At 47.3% G+C, this 23,929-nt stretch overlaps 1 protein-coding gene across 1 annotated transcript in view; it reads right to left on the reverse strand.

Annotated features, from left to right (window-relative positions):
- The window catches only part of IQGAP1 (IQ motif containing GTPase activating protein 1), a 532,553-nt gene that overhangs the window by 235,615 nt on the left and 273,009 nt on the right, over positions 1-23,929 (reverse strand). The window contains exons 17-19 of the mRNA XM_085644306.1: positions 15,884-16,051; positions 14,373-14,515; positions 6,530-6,700 (exon numbers count right to left, since the gene is read on the reverse strand). Coding sequence (XP_085500432.1) covers positions 6,530-6,700; positions 14,373-14,515; positions 15,884-16,051 — 482 coding nt within the window. The remainder of the gene's footprint in view (positions 1-6,529; positions 6,701-14,372; positions 14,516-15,883; positions 16,052-23,929) is intronic.

Genomic DNA, 23,929 nt, shown 5'->3' on the forward strand with positions numbered 1-23,929 from the left:
CACAATCCAGTCCTCTGGGTCAAGTGCAGAAAAGACTTAACTGAGCATTTTGAGCTTCTCCTTCCTGAACAAGAAGATGAGGTCCCAGAGGTCTAGGATAGGACGCATGCCTTTGTCCTTTTTTGGGTATCAGAAAGTAGCGGAAATAACAACCACAACCTACTTCTGGCACAGGTACTCTCTGTATGGCTCCCTTGGACAAGAGAGCCAATACTTCCTTGCGGAGAAGTGCCAAATGATCCTCCGACATGCGATCATAAGAAGGTAGCATTAAGGGAGGAGCAGTCTTGAAGGTGGAGGGAGTAGCCCCATCGGACTATTTACAGAACCCATCTGGCTGATGTGAAGGACTGCCAGTGGAGGAGGTTATGGCGAATCCTGCCTCCAACTGGCTGATGATGGGCCTGAAACTGCGGATTATGAAGGTTTGGAGGCAGGGGTGGGGGGGGGGGTAGGGGGGGGGGGGGGGGAGAGTGGACTGGCCCACACACTGGCTCCCTGACCCACGAGGATGCTTGGTACCATGTCTGTGGCCACGCAGGTGCTGGACAGCTTGTGTGCACCGGTGGCTGGGCAAGACGTGGCCGGGTGCCCCTTCCGTAGCCACGACAGGGGCGAAAAGCAGACTGAGGTGGACAGGTGGCAGTCGTGAGGCCCAAGGATCTGGCTGTAGCTCGAGATTCCTTACAGTGCACAAGCGCCGAGTCTGCTTTGTCACCAAAGAGGCGAGTGCTATCAAAGGGGATATCCATCAAGGTTGATTAGACATCCCAGAACAGCCAGAAGTCCTCAACCAGGCATAGCGTCTGAATGCTAACGACGTGGCAATCGTTCTGCCCATTGAGTCCTTGGTGTCCAGTCCACAATGTATAGTGAATTTGGCTACGTCTCCCCATCCGCAACTGCCTCGCAGAGAATGGCCCAGGCCTCCTGTGGGCACTGAAGCAGCATCTGCGTGACCGCATCCTAGATGATATGGGAGTTTTGGCCCAAGAGGCAAGTGGTATTCACGGACCGCAATGCCAAGCTGGAGGAAGAAAACATCCTCTTCCCAAAATGATCCAGCTTCTTGGATTCCCTATCTGGCGAATGGGAAGGGAATGGGCCCTTTGAAGATGAGGCTTGGACCACCAAGCTCTAAGGGGAAGAATGATGCGTCAGGATCGCTGGGTCGCCTGGAGCGGGACGGTGGCAGTGGGCGATTGTTCTATCCACAGGAGCCCCTGTGCCGGGCTTGGTCCAAGTGCCCAGAAGGACAAATGTAAGAGCTTCATTGAACGGCAAGAGAGGTTCAGAAGTGGAAGGAGATTAGTCCTCACTGCCACCGAAGGAAGCTCATGGCCACGGACCACGGCTGCCTTCTCACCACCACAGCGTAGGAAGCTCCCTCCTCTGTAGCCATGGTAGGGTGAGAAAGCAAGCTAGTGTCAAGGGAGTGTCTAGGCTACTGGCATCACCCGGATCCATTCACCAGTCCAGTTCATCAAGCTAGTCAGATAAAGGGTCCAGCTACCCCTCCCATTCCCTCATCACCACCCTCCTGCGCAAATTGAACACCGGGAACGAAAGTTCTTTCCGGCGTTGGAATCAACGTCAAGCGCCTACTTCGGAGATGAGAATGGGGTCAGCGCCAACAGCGTTGTCGTCTGGATCGATGTTGGGGGAAGGTCGAGTAAGTTTGACCGGCGTCGATCCGGATCCAATACTGGATCCATGGGGGCTCTCTGGAATTGGGGCCGGAACCGCTGAGGTCAAAGGCCTAGGGGCCCCAGCCAGCTCCACTGGGCCAAAAGGGCACCAGCGAAGCCGAAATGCCTTAAAATGAGGTAAAAGGCCTCAAAGAACTTTTGGATTTGGGCAGGAGATTCTCTGGCTTCCGGAAAAGTGGAGAGGCGCAGTCGTCTCAGAAGGCTGCTCTGGGGACGGAGCTTTCGCGTGACGATGCTCAGAGTCCCGCGTCGCGTCGGCCAGCGGCTGGGGTGAAGTCGAAGAACGCCTGTACTTCTTCGACTTCTTCTTGTGTTTCCCTGACTTACACGAAGACCTCCCCGACGACTTTGAGTGCGATGAGGAGTGTGGGCTCCACAACCGTCCTTGAGACCTTCCTCTCGAACGAGAACGAGACCAAAGCAGAGCCGAGCGCCGGGCCTCTAAAAGCTTTTGAGACCGCTCCAGCAAAGCCTGCGGGTTCATGACCCAGCACTCGGAGCACAACTTTAGGTCGTAGTCACGCTCCAGACACCAAAGGCACACAAGGTGCAGATCCGTCACTGTTATCGCCTGGTGACAGGAACCACAGAGCTTGAAGCCGGTCTGTCATTCGGACATCCTCGATGCACCAGGAGTTCAAGGCTCAAGAAAAAAGTAGACAAAAGTCAAAACAGATTAGCAAAAAAATGGCTAAGGGGTAAGCTCTCTCTGGATCTGCGGAAGACTGGCGCGGAAAAATAAAGAACTGACACATGGGCGGCGTCTATATAGGTCCCTTGACGTCATCCCGGTGCCCACAACAGAGACTGAGTGGACTGATGCCACCCACCGACGCGCAGGAGTACTGCTGAAGAAAAATTCTCCGGATCCAGACTGAAGTCTGGGGGAAATTCAAAAGGTAAGGAATCTACAACTTATAGTCTCTAGTAGATTGACACTGAAAAACCATCCCATTGAAAATGCTTTGAGTAAATTATACTTAAAAAGAGGTTTTCTGGTTTCACACTCTGCAGTTCACTATTCTGCTCAATGTTTTGCAGATTATTTTTGCTTTATTTCAATTGGAAATCTATTTTGTTTTCAATCCTCAGGCTTTCTCTTTAGTCTGGAATAGTGCTGTGTTTGTTTTTAAACTTCTGCAGTAGAGGTGAGCCTCAACATATACATATTCACATATTGTTAAACATCAGAGCATACTTAGTAATCTGGTCTAATAGTCCTATGCTAACAAATGCAAAAGCGTTTACAGCCAAGGCAGTGTTGATTGAAATTGATTTCTTTTTTTCTTTAGGGAAAAGTGACCTTCATGATGTACTGGCAATCAGCATAATGCATTTGCTTAATGTTTGTACTGAGTATTTGCTTTTCTGTATTTTTTTGAGAAGCCAATACAATTAAAGGAGGCAATATTGGTAAGAAGCATTAATGGTGTGGTAGCTAAACGATTAGTTTTCCCAGGCCAGAAAGGCAGTTGATCTGGACAGAAGCACAACGGTTTAATTTTTTCAGGTGAAATTTAAAGTGTTATGTGGATTGACAATAGAATATGAAAAATTAAACTGATGCTTTCAGGGTTGGAAGGATGAAATGGTTGCTACTACAAGACTGTGCATTGTTGGGCTGCACAGAAGACTCTTGTAAATAAGGCCAGAATTGATTATCACAGTATTAAGGCAATGTTACACCAGATAACTGTGCAAAAGAGGCCAGCTGATGAACTGCTTTTAGTGACGTTTGAAAAATACAGCAGAAGTCAGTACAGAGTAGGCCACGATGCTTTGGCCTACACACAAATGGGTTTAAAATGAAAAAGAAACATGAAAGTAAAAAACATGCAAATAGATTGGCAACAGGCTGGTCATTGAACTGTTATGTGGTAAAAAAAAAATCACATCAAACTTCTCATTTTAAGAGGAATGACTATGCTAATAAGCATTGACAAAGCTATTACATCTCGCCTAAGCGAGAGCTATTGGCTTTGGCAACATATTTTAGCCATGTTGTACACCACATTGTTAAAAAAAAAAAAGAAGAAATAATATCGCAATCACAGCGCGAGCAGCAGACTAGCACTAATTAGGAAAACAATCAATTTGTACTTTGTCCATGCACCACACAGTGACGCAGGAACGGATGCCTGAGACTGGCTGCTAAATTAGAAGGCAGTTAAGAACAGTGATAATGACACTGATAAATTGTAAGTAACAGGCAGGTTTTCTTGTTTTTTTTTTTTTTTTACACAATAGGTCGCCAAGCGACAGCAGTGCATGTGTGCTGTCTGCATGCTTGACCTAAAAATGAAACCCTCCCAGGCACTGCACTCCCTGCGATGGGGACACTTTGTAATTGCCTGAATACGCGAGAAAGAGAAACAAAGACACTCATGTGAGAGAAATCAGTGACAATTAACCCTGTTTCCTAGTCTTTTACATCCCGCTCAATCCTAGCTGATGACACCTTCCCATGTGCAATCCAGTGCATCTGTGTGTGGGTGCATTTGTCGGCTGCGATATCTGCTCAGCCAGTCTCCTCGGGTGTCATCCTCGGGTGGACAAGGATCAGCATGATGACCAGTGTTCTTGACAAAGAGGTCATTTCCGCTGGATAAAGTGGCTTGACAGCTGTGTTCACCGGCATCATCCTCTAGCACTTTGTGATAAGAAAATATCAACCAGCTAGGGATCTTTCTGACTATGGGAGCGCCCCTTTAAACTTTTTTTAAAGCCTGTATTCTTGCTTATAATTTATGTTTACATGTGGTAATTAGAGTAATCACATGAAAGACAATATTTTGATCTAAGCATGGCAAGTCCAATCAGACTACATTAAATCTTTTACTTTTTTCTAACTTTTATAGGTATCACAGGAAACAAATACTGCAGCCATTGTTTTCAAAAGAAAAAAACTATTTATTATAAAGATGCTTTTAAATATATCCGTAATCTTAATAATGTTAAATTGTGCTATCGAGTTTGTCTATGTTTCTTATGCTATCCAAAGAAGAAAACAGCTGCTATACCTGGGCATTTTAAGATATGAAAATGAATAGCTCATGAATTATATCTAATCTGATACTTTTGATAATGCCTTTAAACTTGATGATCACTGAGTTAACGCCAAGCTTGGTATCTGGTGTCCTGCGTCTGTATATCTAACTGTCCACGTTATGAGATAATTTTTATGGATTTTAAATGGAATGTTTTTATTAAGATCTTTGTAAATTTTATCTGTGGGATTCTTTTATGGATATTTTTATCTGAATAAAGATTTATTTGATTTTGATTTGATCTGCCAAGCAATACATCACATTCTCTTTGCATCAACCCTGTACTCTAATTTCACATATCAATGCAACATTTGCATCCAAAGCCAAGCTATACGTATCGGTCCTAGAGAAGCCATCAATGCAGGTACATTCTGTTCCCTACCTCCATTTTCATGTAATAAAAAATAAATCTGGTAATCTTTCAGTTGAATAGAAGTTTAAAAGCAAAATGAACATTATAACAAACCAAATGAAAACGGAAAAGCTCATGTGTATTAAGGAAGTGGTTTTCTGCTAGTACCGGTTTAAAAACAGGAAAATACTTGGTAATGTAACAGAAACGTCAACACAGAAGGAGAGCATTGATAAGGCCGCCAATCTGACTTTTTAAAGGTCAAAACCAGGACATTGTACAGAAAAGTACCATAAGGGGTGTTGCATACAATGCAGATGGCAATTAAAGGCAAGCGGTCCATACTATAAAATTGAGCTCTCCGATAGTGAAACTCTATTCACATGTGGATTGTATTAAAGAACATCCATTTCCTTGGACACACTTAAATAAACAGGACCTACACTCTGTCCAACTGTAATCGTGTGAACCAATCCTCAGAGTTTGCTTCATCCACTGACCATCCTAGATGAAAAATGTTCATGTCTTGTATGATGTCTATACAACTCAGGAGTAAACAATTCCTTCTTTACACCAGTGCTCACGCTTATATTTCCGAGTTACAAAAACATTCGCCATTTTGGAAGCAGCCTGTGGCCTCTTACCGATCTCAGACTTTACAGGTGAGGAAGTTTGGCCTCAGACGTCCCACCAAATCCTGGTGGAACTTCAACCCATATATCGTGTAACACTGTTCAACTGTTTCATTAATATATGTGTAGTAATCCTTTATGTCACAAAAAGATTGTTTGAATGTGTGATTTGTTGGGGCTCCTTGTGAGGTAGATTAAGCAGAGTATAGCGCTTACTTTTAATTAGTAGCCGGTGGCAAACTAGGCGTACTGCTATTGCTGACTGAACTGTGAACACATTTTGCTTCCTCGAGGCTCTGTTGTGAAAGTGTTGGGTAATAACTGATGACATCCAAAAGTTACCAAACAACTCTGCTCGGATAATTATAAAATCGCTGACACAAAGTCAAAGCCGGTCAACATCATCTTTCTAATGCCAGCTATTTCAGAAGTATCCAGAGAGTGGCTCTGAAAGGACCCTCTACACAAACGTATGTGAAATTATTTCATTAGCAATGGTAAGTGTGGTGATTGATTGGGAAATATGGTTTAGGGTGAATCAGGCTGGTCTCTACAGAGGCATATATCAATGCAATATGGCAATCGTAAGCCTCATTCCTTAGGACAAAGTTTGCGATTATTCAACGTTTACAGGCTTCGGGGATTTAAACATAGCTGCGAAACCAGCTCTGGTCTATTTTGCTTCGTACATGCAGCCTTAAAACTGCCATCGGCCTTCAAGGCTGCATTATATTTCATTTTATGATAACATTTATCGGACATGGAGAAAGCACCATAGCGCGGGGGTACCTGGATGGACGTGATGGCAGGTTCTTGCTTCTTCAGGAAGTCCATCCTCGACTGGAACTTTCTGCGCACGAGGAACCCGCGACAGCGGGCTTGCAGTTTAGTAATCAGCGTTTCATTGGCTAGCCAAAGTTGTTCTCGGTTGTATGCTGCCGACACTCCAGATATGGTGCTCTGGATCACAGAAGAACATGTTAGAATGCACTCAAGCATGAGACGCTAGGCACATTTACACAATAGAAATCATTTTAATGCTACTGTCATTTTGGACATATACGAGACATGAAGGGTGGCTGCGAGAGAAACAGATTAGTAACTCGTTATTTGTACAGAATGTCCTGCTTAACTCGCTGCTTACCGAATAACCATCACCCCTGGCAGTTCAGGTTTACCACTGAGGATGCTTCCTGAGACACGTGACGTCAGAAAGGCACAACTAATTATTGAAATATTGTATGTAAAATAATACAGTGACTTGCAACACTTGTTTTGTTTATTAAAATGTCAAACAGGAATGTTATCAATTCATCGTTATCAACACCTGGTTATGCGCCTCTTGCTCTACACATTTTGCTCTCTGCCTCCTTCATCCCTTCTGCTGTGGTCGCGGATCTTCAGGGCGCGGCCTCCATCCCATCCCCTCTGGCACTGGCCTCTCGCTAGTCTGGCGCTCTATGACCCAGGCCAGCCATTCACTGGCGAGGCCGTCAATTGCAAACTTTCATTGGTGAAACCACCTCAATGGGATGTTCATCATCACCATTGGAGCTTCAGTTCCGTTTTCAAGCGAAATAAAAAGAAAAAAACCTTAACAGTGTCCATCATGCTGAATTAAAAATGGGACACAGACCATCTTAAGCACACACAAGTGGTAAGCTCCCTTCCTTCCTGGCTCAATGGACTGGATGGTGGAGGTGGGGTGGGAGAGAAGATTCTCCAATGCTGCTCTCAAGCCTGCCAATCACCTGACTGTCATCAGCATAGCACACTGATGTCAAGCGGTACGTGCTTGGCCGAAGGAGCTACATTAAGGATGAAGAGCACGAGGCTCGGCGAAGATCCCTGGGGAATGCCACACCAGACAGAACAGGCCTTGGATCTGAACGGAGGCACGAATCCTGCCTGGGTACAGGCCGACAGAAAGACTGAATTCAATGGAAGGACATATTTCTGAATACTGCCTCACGAAGGGAGGGGCTAGGGTGAGTGGCTAGGATGAGGGGCTAGGATGGGGATTGGCTGGGTGGGGGCACTCAACAACCGAGCATCCAGGTGGAGGAAGGTTTGTAGAAGCATGGCTAGGTACTTCACTGCACACCTAAGCAACCAGTGGACACCTAAGCACTTGTCAGTGTCCAACTTTTAGTATCTCGAAGTTTCCTCTCGATTCTGCTCCACAGAATGAACTCAAGAGCCGGCTGTTCGAAGGCTCATTGTTACTCTGCATAAGCGAAAGGCATCTTCCCAACAACATGGTCATGATGTCTGCCCCCAAAGAACCTCTTTGTAAGGGGTGTCTGTTTCCTTAACAGCAAGAACTGGTGCCACAAACACCCATGACTTCAACTCACAGTGTTGAGGTACAGGCTGCCTGTGCTGAAGAAAGCATGTGAAAAATGCTAAATATCTGATGAAAAACATAGGCTTGGCTAAAGCCCTGAGGTGTGAAAACCGAGAGGACCTATTAACGTTCATAGTGCCAAACTGCTCATTTAACAGCTTTAAGAAGCAGTTCCAAGCATTGCCTGTAGGTGACAGGGTACCCATTAGTTTGGAACTCCGATAAAGCAGAGATGCATTAGTCTGCAAATGTGAAGGCCATATGTACAAATTTTAGGGATTGCCATTTCCTTATTGCGATTCTTTGCGAATTGCAAATTGAAAATCGCAATTTCTAATGTATAAAACCCATGAGTTTCATTTAGCGATTCCTAATGGGGGCACAATCGACCTACCTCATGAATATTGATAAGGTAGTTCGCAATTTGCAACCCATTAGAATCTGAGGCCATCACATTGATGGTGGCCTGCTGAAGTCAGCAGACCACCATGTCTGTGATTGCTTTTTAATAAAGCAATCCTTCTTTATTTATTTATTTAAAGCAGACCGTTTTCTTTAAAAGAAAACTGGGTGTTTCAAAAAATAAAATGAAACCTTCAAGTTTAATTTCTTAAGAGCAAGCAGTGGACCCTTTCAACCACTGCCTGCTCTTAAAAATATTTGTTTGAATATTCACAAAGGGTAAGCAGTCCCCTGGGGACCCATTCCCACTTGCGAATGATTACCACCACCCTTGAGGTCGCAAAACATTAATACATACCACTGTTAATCTGTATTAGGAAGGGACAACCTAAACACATCAGATTCCACAAAACGATTCGCAAATCCAGATTATGATTCGGTAACAGGTTACTGACTTGAGATTTGGCTTTTGTAAGAGTTTAAAAAACCTTTTTCAGTCACAAACAGCCTGATTATGCAGGCTGTTTGCGACCTCAAAATAGATTTTGTACATATGGCCCCTAGTTACTAATTAATATCGATGAAATATCCTACTTGGTGGGTCTTTTTTGGGGAGACAAACACTTTTTGTAGAACAACTCTTGGAAAGCCAGATAACCTATCCCCAGAAATTGCCTCATAGTTTCTAAATGTTATCACTGAAGTACGATGACTTTGCATTCGATCTGGACACCATTAAAATACAAACCTCTAATGTTTTCTGTTATTAAAGTGAGAATGCATTTAGTACACTGGATTGGTGCCTCATTTACAAATTAGTGCTTCCATTCCATAAGGAACCATCACTTTCAGCTCATGTCAAAAAAGTAAATCTGAAATTCACTGACTTTACTCATTTCCTTATCTACGTCAGCAAACCATACTTAGTTCTAGCTTTATTATTAAACCTTTATTTGAGATTTTTTGCTGCTCAATTTTATTTTTAGACATAAACCACATGCATTTGGATTTGACCTTCCCACATGTACCACTTTCCTTAGAGCATAATTCTCGACTATGGCCTTTGTTTTACTTGGAGCATGAGTTTGCCTCTGATCCAACTTTCGATGGGCTTCTGAATAAACTAAGGTGCAGACAGCGACCTCCTACCCTAGGCCAAAATCTCACCATGCCTGACAACTGAGGCAGCCACCTAGTTTTCTTTAGTCACTATACTTACGCTGGCAAAATCTCCAACAGTCAAACAGTGAGTCTTCCAACACTGGACATTAAAACGGAAAATGCTACTTACCCTGTAAGCATCTGTTTATGGCATGTAGTTCTGTAGATTCACATGCTGTGCATACTCCTGCCATCAAGCTGGAAGTCTAGCAAAATCTGCTCAACCTACCCTCAGATGGGCAATATCTGTTAAGACCGCAGGTTGGCCATATATTGTAAAAAATTAAAAAAAGATACAGAAAAGGCAAAAGCAATGGAGGCCTTTCAAAAACCTACCCCTTGTGCCGCACGCCCTACCGTGGAAGCTGAAAGACCGCCTCCCCTTAGACTTCCACTTTGTACCAATGGCCACACGCACACTAGTCCTCTCACAGAGGCTATTGGTAAAGGTGCTCCCCAAAGGAGCTGCCACCACCACTAAACCCTGACTTGCCTCTCCTTCCTACCCGATCATACAACACCTGTCCGGAGGCACCTCCAAAGTTCTTTCCCACTTGGCGCTACGTCACCGCTGACCAGTGGGTGTAGGATATTTTTCAAGATGATTATTTTCTGGAGCTCACTTCCACGTCTCTCAGCATTCCACCCGCAAACACAAACTCTCCCTAAAACATCAAAAGCTACTCAGGGAATAGGTCCCGCCAGGGTCATCACTGCACCCAGGGTGTTCACCAAGTGTCTTGCTGTAGTGGCTGCTCACCTGGGCAGACAAGGCATCCATGTCTTCCCCATCTAAGTGACTGGCTCGTCAAGAGTGCCATCCATCAAAACTGCTGTGAACACACCCTGCTCAGAATAAACCTCCTTCATCAACTAGGGTTTACCATCAACGCAACAAATTCTCACTTTCATCACCTCCAGATACAGCCCTATCTGGGGGTAATCTTCATCTCAGAAGTTGGCATGGCATATCCAAATATTGCCAGGACACAGTCCTTCCAGACACTAATACCTCTCATTCAACCTGGTCACCAAGTCACAGTCAGGACAGTCTTGCACACCCTAGGCATGATGGCCTCCTGTACTGCTTTAATGCCCCATGTCAGGTTCCATGTGCGTCCGTCACAGGATTGCTTGGCTCACCAGTGGTCCCAAAGGGAGGGTCATTGGAATGATCTAGCCACCACACTTGTCGCTCTCTGCAGTGGCAGAACATCAATAACCTGTTGCAGGGACAGCCTTTTCTCAACCCAGTTTCGCAGAGGACCATTACAATGGACGAGACGGGGTGTGCACTTACAGGATCTGACTGTCTGAGGCCAGTGGGAACCCCGACACCAGGTTCTCCATGTCAATTACTTGAAACTCCTTGTGCTGAAAGCTTTCCTTACCCACTTGATTAGCAAAGTAGTTCTCAACGAGACGGACAACATGACAGCTATGTATTGCCTTCAAAGGCAAGAGGGCACCTGATCTCCAAAGCTCTTACACCTAGCTCAGACCATTTGGTATTGGGCTCTCTGACACAAGATACATCTGTTAACGGAGTACCTTCCAGGAGTGGGCAACGACTTTGCCAACCTCTTCAGCAGATGCGGCAACAGGTCCGCTAGTGGGAACTCCATTTGCAAGCCCTCCTCCGGTACTTCCAACATTGGGGACTCCTGGAGATAGACCTCTTTGCCATGCCAGAAAAAGCTAAATGCTCAAGCTTCGCCTACAAGTTTCCACACCCACAGTCCAGCGGCAATGCACTATAGATGAGTTGGTCAGGGTTATTTGCCTACGCTTTTACTCCTCTTTCATTACTTCCGTTTGTGGTTCGGAGGCTTCGGCAGAAGTCTCTAACCCCCATCCTGGTGGTTCCCACCATGGCATGCCAACCATGGTTCACCACCATCTGTGAACTCTCAGTGGCTCCTCATGAGAGGCTTCCCAACAGGCTGGACCTTCTCATGCAGAGCCATGGGGAAAATCACATACTCAGATCTCTCTATCTTGTGATCTGGTTCCTGACGTCCTAGAATTTGGTACCTTAATCTGCCACCCAAATGCATGAGCATTCTTAAAGCTGCTGCCACGTGGAAGACATTCGTCCACTATTGTCATTCAAAACACACTGACCCTTTAGCAGCCAAAGTACAAGATATTTTCTGCTATCTACTTCACTTGCAAACTTGCCGTTTACCTTCCAAATCCATATGACAACACATCTGCTGTAGCTGCCTACCTTCGGAACAGACAACAAGTTTCCCTCTTCAGAATTCCAGTTGTTAAAGCTTTTGTGGAGGGTCTCAAAAGAGTCATGCCTCCTTGGTCCCCACCAGCCTAGACATGGAACCTCAAATTTGTATAGACAAGACTTGTGGGCCCCTTCACTCCTGTCCTCTCAAGATTCTCTCTTGGATGTAGCTTTTCTGGTCACCATCACTTCACTCAGGCATGTCAGTGAGCTTCAGGCACTAACCATAGAAGAACATTCCTTCCAGATACACAGGGATAAAGTTGTCCTCCGAATCAACCCAGATTTTTTTCTAAGGTGAGCTCCATTCCACTTCAATCCATTGCCCTTCCTGTTTGTGTCCCTCAGTTGCGGAAAATGCATTCCGTACTTTGGATGTTGAATGAGCCCTTATGTGCCCACAGTGACATAACTAAACCCTTTATAACGACACAGCAGCTTTTTGTTGCTTTCTCCAAGCCCTGCAAAGGGAAGGCCCTATCCAAATCAAGCACTGCAAGATGGATTGTAAAAAGCATCCAGACGTGCAACGATAAAGCTAAAAGAACCTTGCCCATTCCTCCCAGAGCCCACTCCACTCAGAAAAAAGGAGCCTCTATGGCCTTCATGGGGAATATCCCTAGAATTGACATCTGTAAAGCAGCCACCTGGCCCACACCACATACTTTTACAAAGCATTATTGTGTAGATGTGCAAGCCCACCAACAAGCCAATGTTGCACAGGCAGTTCTACATACACATTTTCAATCTACTGCAACTTCTACAGGCTAGCCACCGCTTTTATGGGAGGACTGCTTTATAGTATATGCACACATGGCTCGCAGTGAAAATGCTACTTACCTTGTAAGCATCTGTTCATGGCATGTAGTGCTTCAGATCTGGATGCAGCCACCCTCCTCTCCGGATGCTTGTGGCTGTTGCAGTCACCTTTCTATCTCACTTTCCTCTTTCTTGGCATGGACATCTCTCTATACATCACTTTGCTTCATAGTTTATCCTTACCCGCCACGCAACAAAACAATTTAACAATGGAGTCGATGAGCAGCTCCGGAGGACCCCCTTAGACATTCCAATTGTTATTTAAATACGGGATGTATATATATATTTATATATTGTAATGTGCCCAGTCACTGGAATGCTAAGAAATATTTGTCATTAGTTACTGAGTGCTGACCCATTATGCTGCAGTTCACAACTCGTACAGGCATATCTGGATTTGTCACATTGGCATTCTTATGGTAGTCGTAGAATGTCTACCGTCTTATTGTGCAGTTCCTGCCCTCCCTCCCTTCCTTATTTTCTTTTTCTTTCTTCATTGGCCTATTGTTCAATGTTTAATGGTTATCTATAAAGTAGTTTGATTAAAAAAACACTGATGAAACGGCTGGGCTGGCTGTAATCACTGGGAGAAATGCAAGTGGAACATAACTGTTTATGGCACAAGGCCTTTAATTCTGTTAATTCATCAGAATGTTGAAAGGTATGGATTGATATGATTAAGTCTTCCTGTTCCGGATTTCATTCACTGCATGGTATGTTCATGGACAGCTCGGCTGATTTTTGCCTATATTATGGTATGTTGGTTGCAAACTATATGATTGTTGTAAATGTATACTGGTTTCAAACTTTTTATATGTGATTGATATATGTATCTTACAAATATGAAAATTCAATAAACAGATCAAACAAAAAAACAATGGCGTCTATGAGCATGCGCATTACCAGCAAGAGGAGGAGCCCCAGTACCTCGTGAGTCGAAAGACCTATTTGCAGAATAACAACTTGCACACATTCGGGCCTAACTCTAGCTGACAGGAGTATGCACAGCATGTGTATCTACAGTCACAAATGCCTTCAACACTATTTTCCAGTGATGGTCGATTTTTGGAAATGGTGTGGAACAGACAATTTGATTCTACTTCTTCTGAATATACTTTTACAAGCATTCAGGTAGTGGTCAACGGGGTAGTTTATTTTTTACAAAATAATTATTGTTTGAGTGCAGATTCCTCCAAATATTTAACTGCCTTTAAAATGCCGGTCCCTTGAATACCTTCACTAGGCTCTCCAATCTCCCATAACATGTATCCTTTCCAAATGTGCAATGTACTGCTCTGTAGGTCTAAAAAACAAACTTTGCATGCTTGGTTGTGATCGTGCGGGATGTGCGCAGCACTACAGAGCCTAATAAATGTGGCACAAACACCAAGCTAAAAATCGAATTCTGCACTTCAGAAGAATGGCAGAAGTGGAACAAACACTGCCTGGAGAATGACAGACGTAAACTGCCTCAATTGGAATGAGTATGCCAGTCATGGGGAAGTTCAATGTGTAGAAGAACATGCACTAGACAGTATTTTCAAGTCAAAGTTTCTTTCAGTTTCAATTAATTTGGGACTCAAAGTCAGAATCAAAATTGAAGAGAAGTACACTCTTTCAAATGACTGAAGATGTCATACGAAGATGCGTCTCCATCTTACCTGGATATCCTCCCGCGAGAGCTGGGTATTGTTCTGTACGAACCCCGGAGGTTCTTCCCAGGTACCTTCCTTGCTGTGTAGGTTATAATAATAGTGGTAGCCTCCTTTCACCCAGTGCTGAACCCACTCACTGCCATTGTCCCCTGCAGGCAAAAGGATTCCCAGAAAGTGTTAGAGTCAGTCCATTGCAATTCGTATGAAAGAACCAATACTGCAGGGCTGCAATGCGTGCTGTATGAATAAATAGCATTAAACACGTCCAACCTCTTTTCAACAAGAATTCACAAGTGCATAAAATAGGCGATGAACATGATTTCATAACAATTATTTTTGTCAGTTAAGTGAAGACATTTTGGCAAAGCCAATAGGTCTAGCATGGCAAGCTGGTGAGGTTTTATTTTAATATGCATCCATAAGCCAGAAACATAAATTAACGGACAAAAAGAACACATGCCACCTGAGCATGGAAATCACATGCTCCCAATAACAATGTTAAATTAAAAAAATAATTGCATATAGTTTGATTAGGACATTATATGTGCTTTATTGAAGGGGAGTGTATTTAGAAAACGAATAAATCTATTTTTAGTTTTAATGCACTTTACAGGAAAACAGGATTCCAATTGGGGCCAAGCAAATCTCCTATTTGTTCCGAATTACTATAACATGAAAACAAACTAATTATACAATAATGGCTACAAAATAAAACAAAAATAAAAAAATGGGAAGAAAAAAGTATTGTTAAAGGAAAGTTTGGGCCCATCAGTTCTGGCACTCGATGCATTTCCTTTAAGTACGATGTAAACATAGAAAATGCTGTAACTCACAGTGCAAAAATGGTTCAAGTGGGTTTATCCACTGCTGCTAGCTGCAGTGGGCGGAAGCAAAATGTGAATGTCAATTGAACGGACCAGTCGATGAAGAGGGCCGATCCAAAGCTTCTTTATGCAAGTATATATGCATGTATTTTCATGTATGAATTTTCTTGATTACAGGAGTCTAGTGAACAGGCTAAAACTTAAAATACATGAAGGTGAATAACACGCTAGAATGCAGGTTTTGTAAATTCAGTTACTTGAAAGAAAAAGACATTCTACACTTCTACATATCCACGTATTTTTGGAGAACATCGTAATGAATTACATTAGAGATTTCGCTACAGAAGCAGACAGAACTTGTTTTTAAGCGATGGTACCATTGTTAGTGATCTGTGCATTTGCAGAGGCCATAATTCCCTGATTCCAATGCCATGTGAAAGGCTTGCCAGAGCCTAGACCATTTAAATGGGCAACACAAGGCAACATGCATGCAGTGAAAAGACTGCAAAGGTGCATAAGTCCACCCTGATGTTTTCTATAGCTGTTCAGCTTTTTTAATGATACAGCAGAGCATACAAAAGGAGATACTTCCACACATTACAGCATTCTTGGGACATGCAGAACACCCCAGAAACTCCTTTACTTAGTTATCGATTTTTCAGATACTTTATTTCTAAATTTCCCTAAGCTCACCTGCTGCCATTTTCTTCTTTTTGCTCTCGGACAACTCAGCCTGGTATGTCTCAGCACACTCGGGTGTGACACCGTACAGCCCAACATCTGGAGAGCGCAGGGCACTGAAGGTCTGTGCACTGTCACCACGCTCAACTGCCTCGTTAACAGCCAGAATTCCAGTAGAAACTGCAAAAAAAGGATAAAAATTAAAACCAGACAAGAACAATGAATTGAATTACATGTGGAAAAACACCCCCGGGATACCAAAGGTGCTACAAGGCCTTACTAAATGTAGTGTGTGAATTATATAGATACGAGTACAATAATATAACAATCATTTACAATTCATTAGGTGTCGCAATTGCGAAATTTTGAGCCAGGGGAATTATAAATGGCAATGTCTTTTATAATATTAAAAGGCATTGTCATTTACAATACCAGTAGGTAAAACTTTGGCAAAAGCGAGATTTATTGTTTTGAAGAGCGTGGTGTCCCCGAAGGGGGCGCTGCGCTCAACATTAAAGTTTAAAAAAAGGTTTTAACTGAGCGCCGTGTCCCTAAAGCAGGCACCACACTCAGCATGCAATTTTTTCTTTTTTTAAATAGGTGAAAGAAAGTGCGGTGTCTCTGAAGCGGATACAGAGTTATTTTTAAAAGCAATTAAAAAAAATAATAAGCGCGTGCTGTGGGAATAGGCAGCAGCCACTTTTAAAGTTAGAGCGGCATAGCGCTCCATAAGAAAAGCGGCCTGTGTGGGCGTGTTGCAAATACAAAAAGCAGCTACCACTGTCCCCATTAGTCAATAAACAAAATAGTGCTCACTGACTTATAACGCAGACCGCGTAACAAGCGACATAAAAGGTCCAGTCGTTATGGGAGGTAACAAATGCAGACAAGGTGGGACCAAGGTGGGACCAAAAAGCCTATTTACGAATCAGAAGCCAGCATTTACAACGGACAATGACACAAGCCAATGACAAATATGGGCGGGGTTTCCAGTGCATACTCCAATATAGCATGCCTTGCAGAGCGAGCAGCACATGCACGCTGCCTCTAGGCTCCACCTAAAAAAAGATAATGGTGGGATGGCTATGAACAGTACTGGATTCACATAGTGAATGGGATAAAACTAAAGCTGGGCCACCACTGATTTCATACTGATTATGCAGACAGTGCAAGTACACTTCCCAAAGGAAAAACGCAGCAAGAGTGCTGCAAGAATGGAAATCGTACGCATGGCTTCTATTGTGCCATTTTGAGAGTAAGGCTTTACAAAGAACAATGACTTCTATAAGAGTACAGAAAGTAATGGAAGGTAAATGGTAAAACTTGTGACCAAGTGGCTCATTCCAATGTCAACACTACCCATACCAAAAATTCATTGCAAAGCTTGTAAGATATAAATAGCACGTGCCGAACATCCCAATGTCTTGTAAATATTATGAGAGTCAATAAACCTATTCTTATTACTTAACTAGACTCCACTTTACTACATAAAAAAATGGCTAAGTTGCAATCACGTATTCAGTATCATCACTAACCTTTACATCCCCCTCACCCCTACTTCACCCTTTATACACCGTATCCAACACCCTCTTCACCGCTACCTCCCCTCTTTCATCTTACCAGAACTTAATCCTCCCATTTTTCTGGTACCTGAGAACACTCCTCAACTGCTGTACACCTCGTTTCCTACAATTTACCCCTTTACGCGTACCTGCTAGAAAGTTGTCGTCCTCGCGTCTCAAGCCACCCAGCAAAATCTACTTTGTCCGTTAACCATCACCCTCATTTCAACTAAACCTTCCCGCCTTATTTCCTGTGCCCTCTCTCTCTTTCCACTCGATAATTAACACCTGAGCCATCCGAGCCTGCCCTAAACACTACATCTCCCATAATACACTTAGCTTCTCATATAATTTGGTCGGTACTATTCAAAAATCACTTTGCGCACTTTACTGCTTGTTTTTCCTTAAACATCATTTCAAAAAACTTTGTTGAAAAACGCATTTGCATCACAGGAAAATGTGTCCAAAGTTTTACAATTTGTCATTTTGATACTCGTGACGTCCATGAAAATAAACATGCTGGACGAACGAAGATGTCCCTCCTTGCATGGAAATCGTCCGGTCATCTAAGAAAATTATTTGATGTGCTAATTCATCGTGGGTGCTTACCCAGTAGGACTACAGTGCTAAATTTCAAATATATATGGGTAGCACTCCATTTCTTATCACAAGTTTTCCCCTCAATTCAACCAACAAACTTCCACATAGAGCGTGCTCACTGTTTTAACGCGCCAAGCCCAAACAGCACGTGCTTGAATGTAACAACATTATTTTGGGGCTTCTCTGAAAAGAGGCTGTCGCCACTGTCTTTGGGGCAAAGAGAAGCCCCAAAATAATGTTGTAGAGGTGGTAGAGAGTAGATAATTGCCCACCGGAGGGCACCGAGCTCAAGCTTGATGCTGAATGTTTTGGATCGGTGGGTCTCGCAGCCAATCTCACCCTCAGCTTCGAGTGTTTAAGTGCCATCTGCCTCCACTCTGGAAACTTCGGCTCTACCCCTTTTGAGTCAGGGGGTGGGTGAGGGTGCGCCTTCAGATCCGGAACCGAAGCGGCGGACGAGACTCTGTGCTTCGAGGAGGAATTTGGCGCCGAGTGTCTGTCCATCTCGGAATGGCAGTGTTGGCCATGGATGGAAGGCAGCGGCGCACTACAGGCCTCGTGGCCGGTACGGGAGCCCGGGGCTGGTGCCTCTAGATGGTGAGTAAGGAAAGCATCAGTCTTCTCTGCTGTCTTTAGTTGCTGCTGGGCCGGTAGAGGCTCTAAGGCCTCGACGTCCAGCTCAGAGTCAATGGTTTCCGACAAGAAGGCTGGTTCCATTTCGAAGCATGGAGCATCCACCTCCTTAATATCCGAATCTACATGCTCTCCAAAGATGTCCAGTGTGTCTTCAGCCTCTCGTCAATGTGGCATGACGGCTGAGGTGAGGCGAAGGATGTGTTGGTTATGTAGAGTCTTTTTGTTATGGAACAAAAGACACTGAACAGAAGTCCTCTCTGTGGTCGGGAGACAGAGATGGCATCCTTTCGTGAAGGTTGGCCTCAGGTACCTGGCATTGCCAGTAGGACACAATTGAAATGTAGACCTTCCCATCAGAGGCACAGCCTCGACCTGGACGGAGGGAGTCGAAAGGTATGTAACCTTACGGAGTCGAATGGAACACGAAGGCTTAAGACCGACAAGAAAGAGGATTGCTTTGTAGAAACTGACGAAGGGATGGACTCGAGGGCCCGATGAGAACACCGCATGGAGTCAATCCGGAGCTCACAACACGTCTGAACCGGACAGTGGAGAAAAAGAAATCTCACAATGGATCCGATATCCATGCGCAACACCACTAAAAGGTGAAGTCAGTAGGTCCTGTGACTCAAAAAGACTTTCTTCTAAGAAAAACAAGTTGTAAATGTCCAAGCCCAACACTAGATGACGGAAGTGTGCACAGCATGTGTATCTACAGCTACACATGCCACAAATTGGACTTTTACTGTGGGGTTAAGGGAAAGTGTCTCTGGGAATAGACTACAGCAGGATAGCTAGTCATTGCACTTTGCATTCTGTAGACAAACTAGAGAAGAATAAACCATCAGTGAGGTCACTGTAAAGTGCGTTTATTCTATTCTGCAGTATTTGTATAGTGCATGGCTACCCGTTGGACCCCCAGCACTTTCACCGCTACTGTAGAACATCCCAGGGATAAGATTTCTCCCTGAATAGCCTGGTCTTTGGGAGCGCTAGGGGGCGCCGGACCGACATGGCCGCCTAACGGAGCGGCTCCGAGCACCCGGCCCGGTCTTCTCCTGCATGGTCCGTTCCTAGACGCCCTGGCCGGGAGCCGACAGGCGCATCGGGACACGGAATAGTCCCGCAGCCTGGGGGAGAAGTTTGAAGCGCTCCGGTCCTCCCCGGGCACCACCAGCCGTGTTTGAAGCGGGCCCGGGGCGTGGCCGCGGAGCGCCTGGAACGGAGTCCGGCGGCGAAGACTGCTGGAGCCCGCGGCGCCCACGAGGTATCCGGGCCCCGGGTCTCCGGAGGCACAGTGGGGGCAACCTGTTTGCGGCGATCGCGGGGGCCCTCCCCCCCCTCTCTCCCTCAGCACCCGCCTACATTCTGCAGACCCTGCTTGCCGGTGGGGGAGTCGAGCTGCTTCCGAGGGATGGCTTGGCGCCAGGTGGAGGCCGGTGAGAGCGACGACATCGGCGCGGCCAGCGGTGCCATAGAGGCGGTGCGGGGGCTCCGGTGGTGGATCCAGGGGGGGAACCGGTGATCCCCTGGCTACCTCCCCTCCCCTCCCCCCCCCTCAATTGCTGCAGCCCCTCCGGGGGCGCCCGCCTTGACCCGCAAAGGGGCGCTGTGGGGCCTAAGGCTGTCCCCGAGTATCGGGCCGCGGCCGGCGGTCGGGAGGCCTGGCTCCCTCTTCTCTCCCCCTTCCGTCCTCGCCCCAGGGAAGCGCCCTGCAGCGTTTGCTCACTGGTGAGGAGTGGAGAGGTACGGAGCCCTACAGGCGGCGATGGCATCGGCTGAGGGCGGAGTGAGGTGGCGGCGTATCACCTTGGACCCCGACAGGCTGTGGAACGGCGGCGGTCCCTGGGGAGGGCTCGGCTGTCATATCGGGCAGCGCCCCGGGAGGCGATTTGCGGGGCTTGGGTCTGCAGAATACCCGGGTGAGTGGACGCCCTGACTGCACGTTCCTTCTCCTACCGCCCGGATCCCCGGTCCCCCTGGGCTTGCCGTGATCCTCTGCGGGGCCCACCGGTGGGTGCGGTTGTCCCCAACGGACTGACGTGAGGCCATCATGGGCAAGGACAGGGCCTCCAGACCGGCACCTGCGGCCACCCAAACCAGGATCGACCAATTTACGACCTCCCAGAAGGGAACTGGTTCGACCGGGGAGACGGCATCGGCCCCTGCCACGGATCTTGCGGCCATCTTGCAGGCCATTAATGCATCCCGTTCCTCCCTGGAGGGCATGGTAGGTGAGGTCAAGGTGGATGTTGCCCTTCTCCGACAGGACTTGCGCAATGCTACTGCCCGCATTTCTGAGGCCGAATCGCGAATCTCGACAGCGGAGGACGACATCCGTCAGCTGCAGGATCATGTTCGGGAGCTCACCACCCACTCTAAGGAGCTACACCACCGGGCTGAGGATGCGGAAAACCGGGCGCGTCGCAGTAACCTCCGCTTGGTGGGGTTTCCGGAGGGGGCTGAGTCGGGCCGGGCTGACGACTTTTTGGAGGGCTGGTTCCGATCCTGGATGCCAGCAGACAGCCTATCGGCCTGGTTTGTTGTTGAGAGGGCCCACCGCTCCTTGGCCCCGAGGCCTCCGGGGGGCAACCCCCCCGCCCCTTCATTCTTAAGATCCTTAACTTCAGAGACAGGGATGCCATTCTCCGCGAGGCCAGGCGTGCTGATTCTCTCAATTATCAGAATCATAAAATCATGATCTTCCCGGATTACACTTGGGAGGTCCAGGAGCTGCGGCGATCCTACACGGAGGTGAAAATGAAGATGCGGTCCCTGGGCCTTCAATACCAGCTGCAGTTCCCGGCCCGCTTCAGGGTCATCTTTCAGCACAAAGCCGTCTTCTTTGATACACCTCGGGCCGCTTGGAATTGGTTGACAGAGGAACATCCGCTGCATCGACCTGGGCAAGGCTCAACGACGAGAAGTCGCAGGGGACTGACTACATCCAGGCCGTCCAGGACCCGTCGTAGGTGGCGCACCGTGCCCCGGGGACGCGCCGAGGGGGAGGTGGTGGTCACACGTTCCATGGGACGGCCGCGTCGGGCCTCTGGAGCTTCCCCTGCCTCTTCGGTCACCCCTGTCAGCCCTGTTGCTGCGGACTGCCGGGCCGGGTCCCCGGTGCAGTCGGGCTCTGCGGCCCCACCTGCTGCACAAATGGACACCTCGGACCTCTCTTGCAGTCCAATTATTTGACTCTCTCTTGATGCAGGTGGTTTATTTGATTGCTGGGGGACTGGGGGTGGTTTACCGGGCCGCCAGTGTTAGTATTTGGACTTCCGTGCTCCATTTCAGAGATAGCTCTCGGCCAGGGCGGGGGATTTGGTCATTATCCGGTTGATTGGGGGTCCACTAGGTGCTCAAGCCCGATCGTTTTAGCTTGGTCGTTGTTCTTCACAGTTAGGGCGACAGATGCTTCCGTTCTCGAAGTATAGGGTGGGGGGTGGGGGGTTAGGGTGGTTTTGGGGTTGTTTCTTTCTCCTATGGAGGATACTGTTGGCTGGAGAGATCCTCTTCAGTGTTACTGTTCTATGGCATCATTGCGTTCTTGACCTTCCCGCTGGCCTGCATGCCCGTGATCTCTCCTCTTGGGGAGCCCCTGTGCCTGCGTCCCCCCTGGTCTCCCTGCTGGGATCGCGCTCCAGGGACACCCCCCCTCTGCGTACACTAGATGCTCCGACCTGGGGTGATGGCTGACACTAACATTCCTAAGGCCGCCATGCGTATTTTGTCTTGAAATGTCAACGGTCTTCTGGACCGTTTCAAGCGCATGGCAGTCCTTGAATACGCGCAGCGTCTGGGGATTGATGTCCTTCTTTTGCAGGAGACCCATCTTCTTGGCAACAACTGTTCTTTTCTTGCTCGTTACGGGTATGATAGGGTGTGGCACTCGGGCTTCGTTAGAGGTTCCCGGGCAGTGGCTATCCTGCTTCGGCGGACTTTTCCCTTCGTTCTTGCCCAGGTGCATTTAGACTCCCAGGGCACGGCGGTTGCGGTTTGTGGTGCTCTTGAGGGGCGTCCCCTAACCCTCGTCTCCCTGTATGCGGCACCGTCCCAGTTGCAGCCCGTCCTCTCGTACACTGCAAACTTACTTCCCACGCTCCAGGGGGCGCACTTGTCTTGGGGGGGGGGGATTTCAACGCGGTATATACACCCAGCATGGACGCGACGGGCCCGGTCTCCCTTGCCAGGGCTACCCGCTCGAAGCTGCTATCGGGCTGGGCCGAGGCCCAGGGTTTGTGTGGAGGGTCTGGCACCCGCAGGCCCGACAGTACACCCACACCTCGGCGGCGCACCACTCGCACGCCCGGATTGATTTAATCTTTGTCCCCTCCACTGAATGCGTGGGGGTACAAGATGCCCACATTCTTCCCAGGGGCCTCTCGGACCACTCTCTGCTGCTTCTGGCTCTCGGCCCGCCTCCCTTCTCCGCCCGCCCTGTGTGGCGCCTGAACGCTTGGTTCCTTCAGGATAAGGACTTCCGGAAGTTGGTGGGAACGGAGATCTCTAATTACTACCACCATAATGTGGGATCAGTCTCTTCCGCGGCCGTCCTCTGGGAGGCTGGGAAGGCGACTATTAGGGGAGCGGCTAAAGGTCTTGTGCAGCAGCAGCGCCGGAAGCATCTCCAGCGGCTTACTGAGTGTGAGGCGCAGGCCCTGGAGCTTGAGCGAGACCCGGAGACTTTGGATGACACCGGGCGGGCGCGACAAATGGCCTTTCTACGGGACGAAATTCGCCTGCACTCCATGGAGGCGGCGAAAACTTTATGGCGCTCCTCGGTGGCGCGGGTGTACGGCTGGGGGGACAAGAACAGTGCTCTTCTCCACCAGCTGGCCACGTACCCCCGGTCAAGCAGGATTATCCCCGCTATTGAGGGCCCTATCGGTGAGACTCACACGGCCTCCGTGGCGGTGGCTCAATCCTTTGCCGATTATTACTCCACGCTGTACCGTGCTCGGGAGCCCGGGATCCCCCTTAAGGAGCTGTTGGGAACAGGGGGTGCGGAGCTGCAGTGCTTGGGGCGTGAGGCTAGGGAGACCCTTGACTCGCCCGTTACTCTAAAAGAAATTTATGACGCCATCAGCCACCTGGCCGCCGGGAAAACCCCGGGTCCGGACGGCTTCCCACAAGAGTACTGTGCCCACTACCGTGAAACCATCGCTCCGCAGCTCTTGGGCCATTATGCAGAGGTGATGGAGAAGGGTTCGTTCACACCGAAATGAAATGAAATGAAAATAAATTTATAACGCGCATAACT

Source organism: Triturus cristatus, chromosome 3_1 (genome assembly GCF_964204655.1).
Source record: "Triturus cristatus chromosome 3_1, aTriCri1.1, whole genome shotgun sequence".
NCBI classification, from domain to species: Eukaryota; Metazoa; Chordata; class Amphibia; order Caudata; family Salamandridae; genus Triturus; species Triturus cristatus.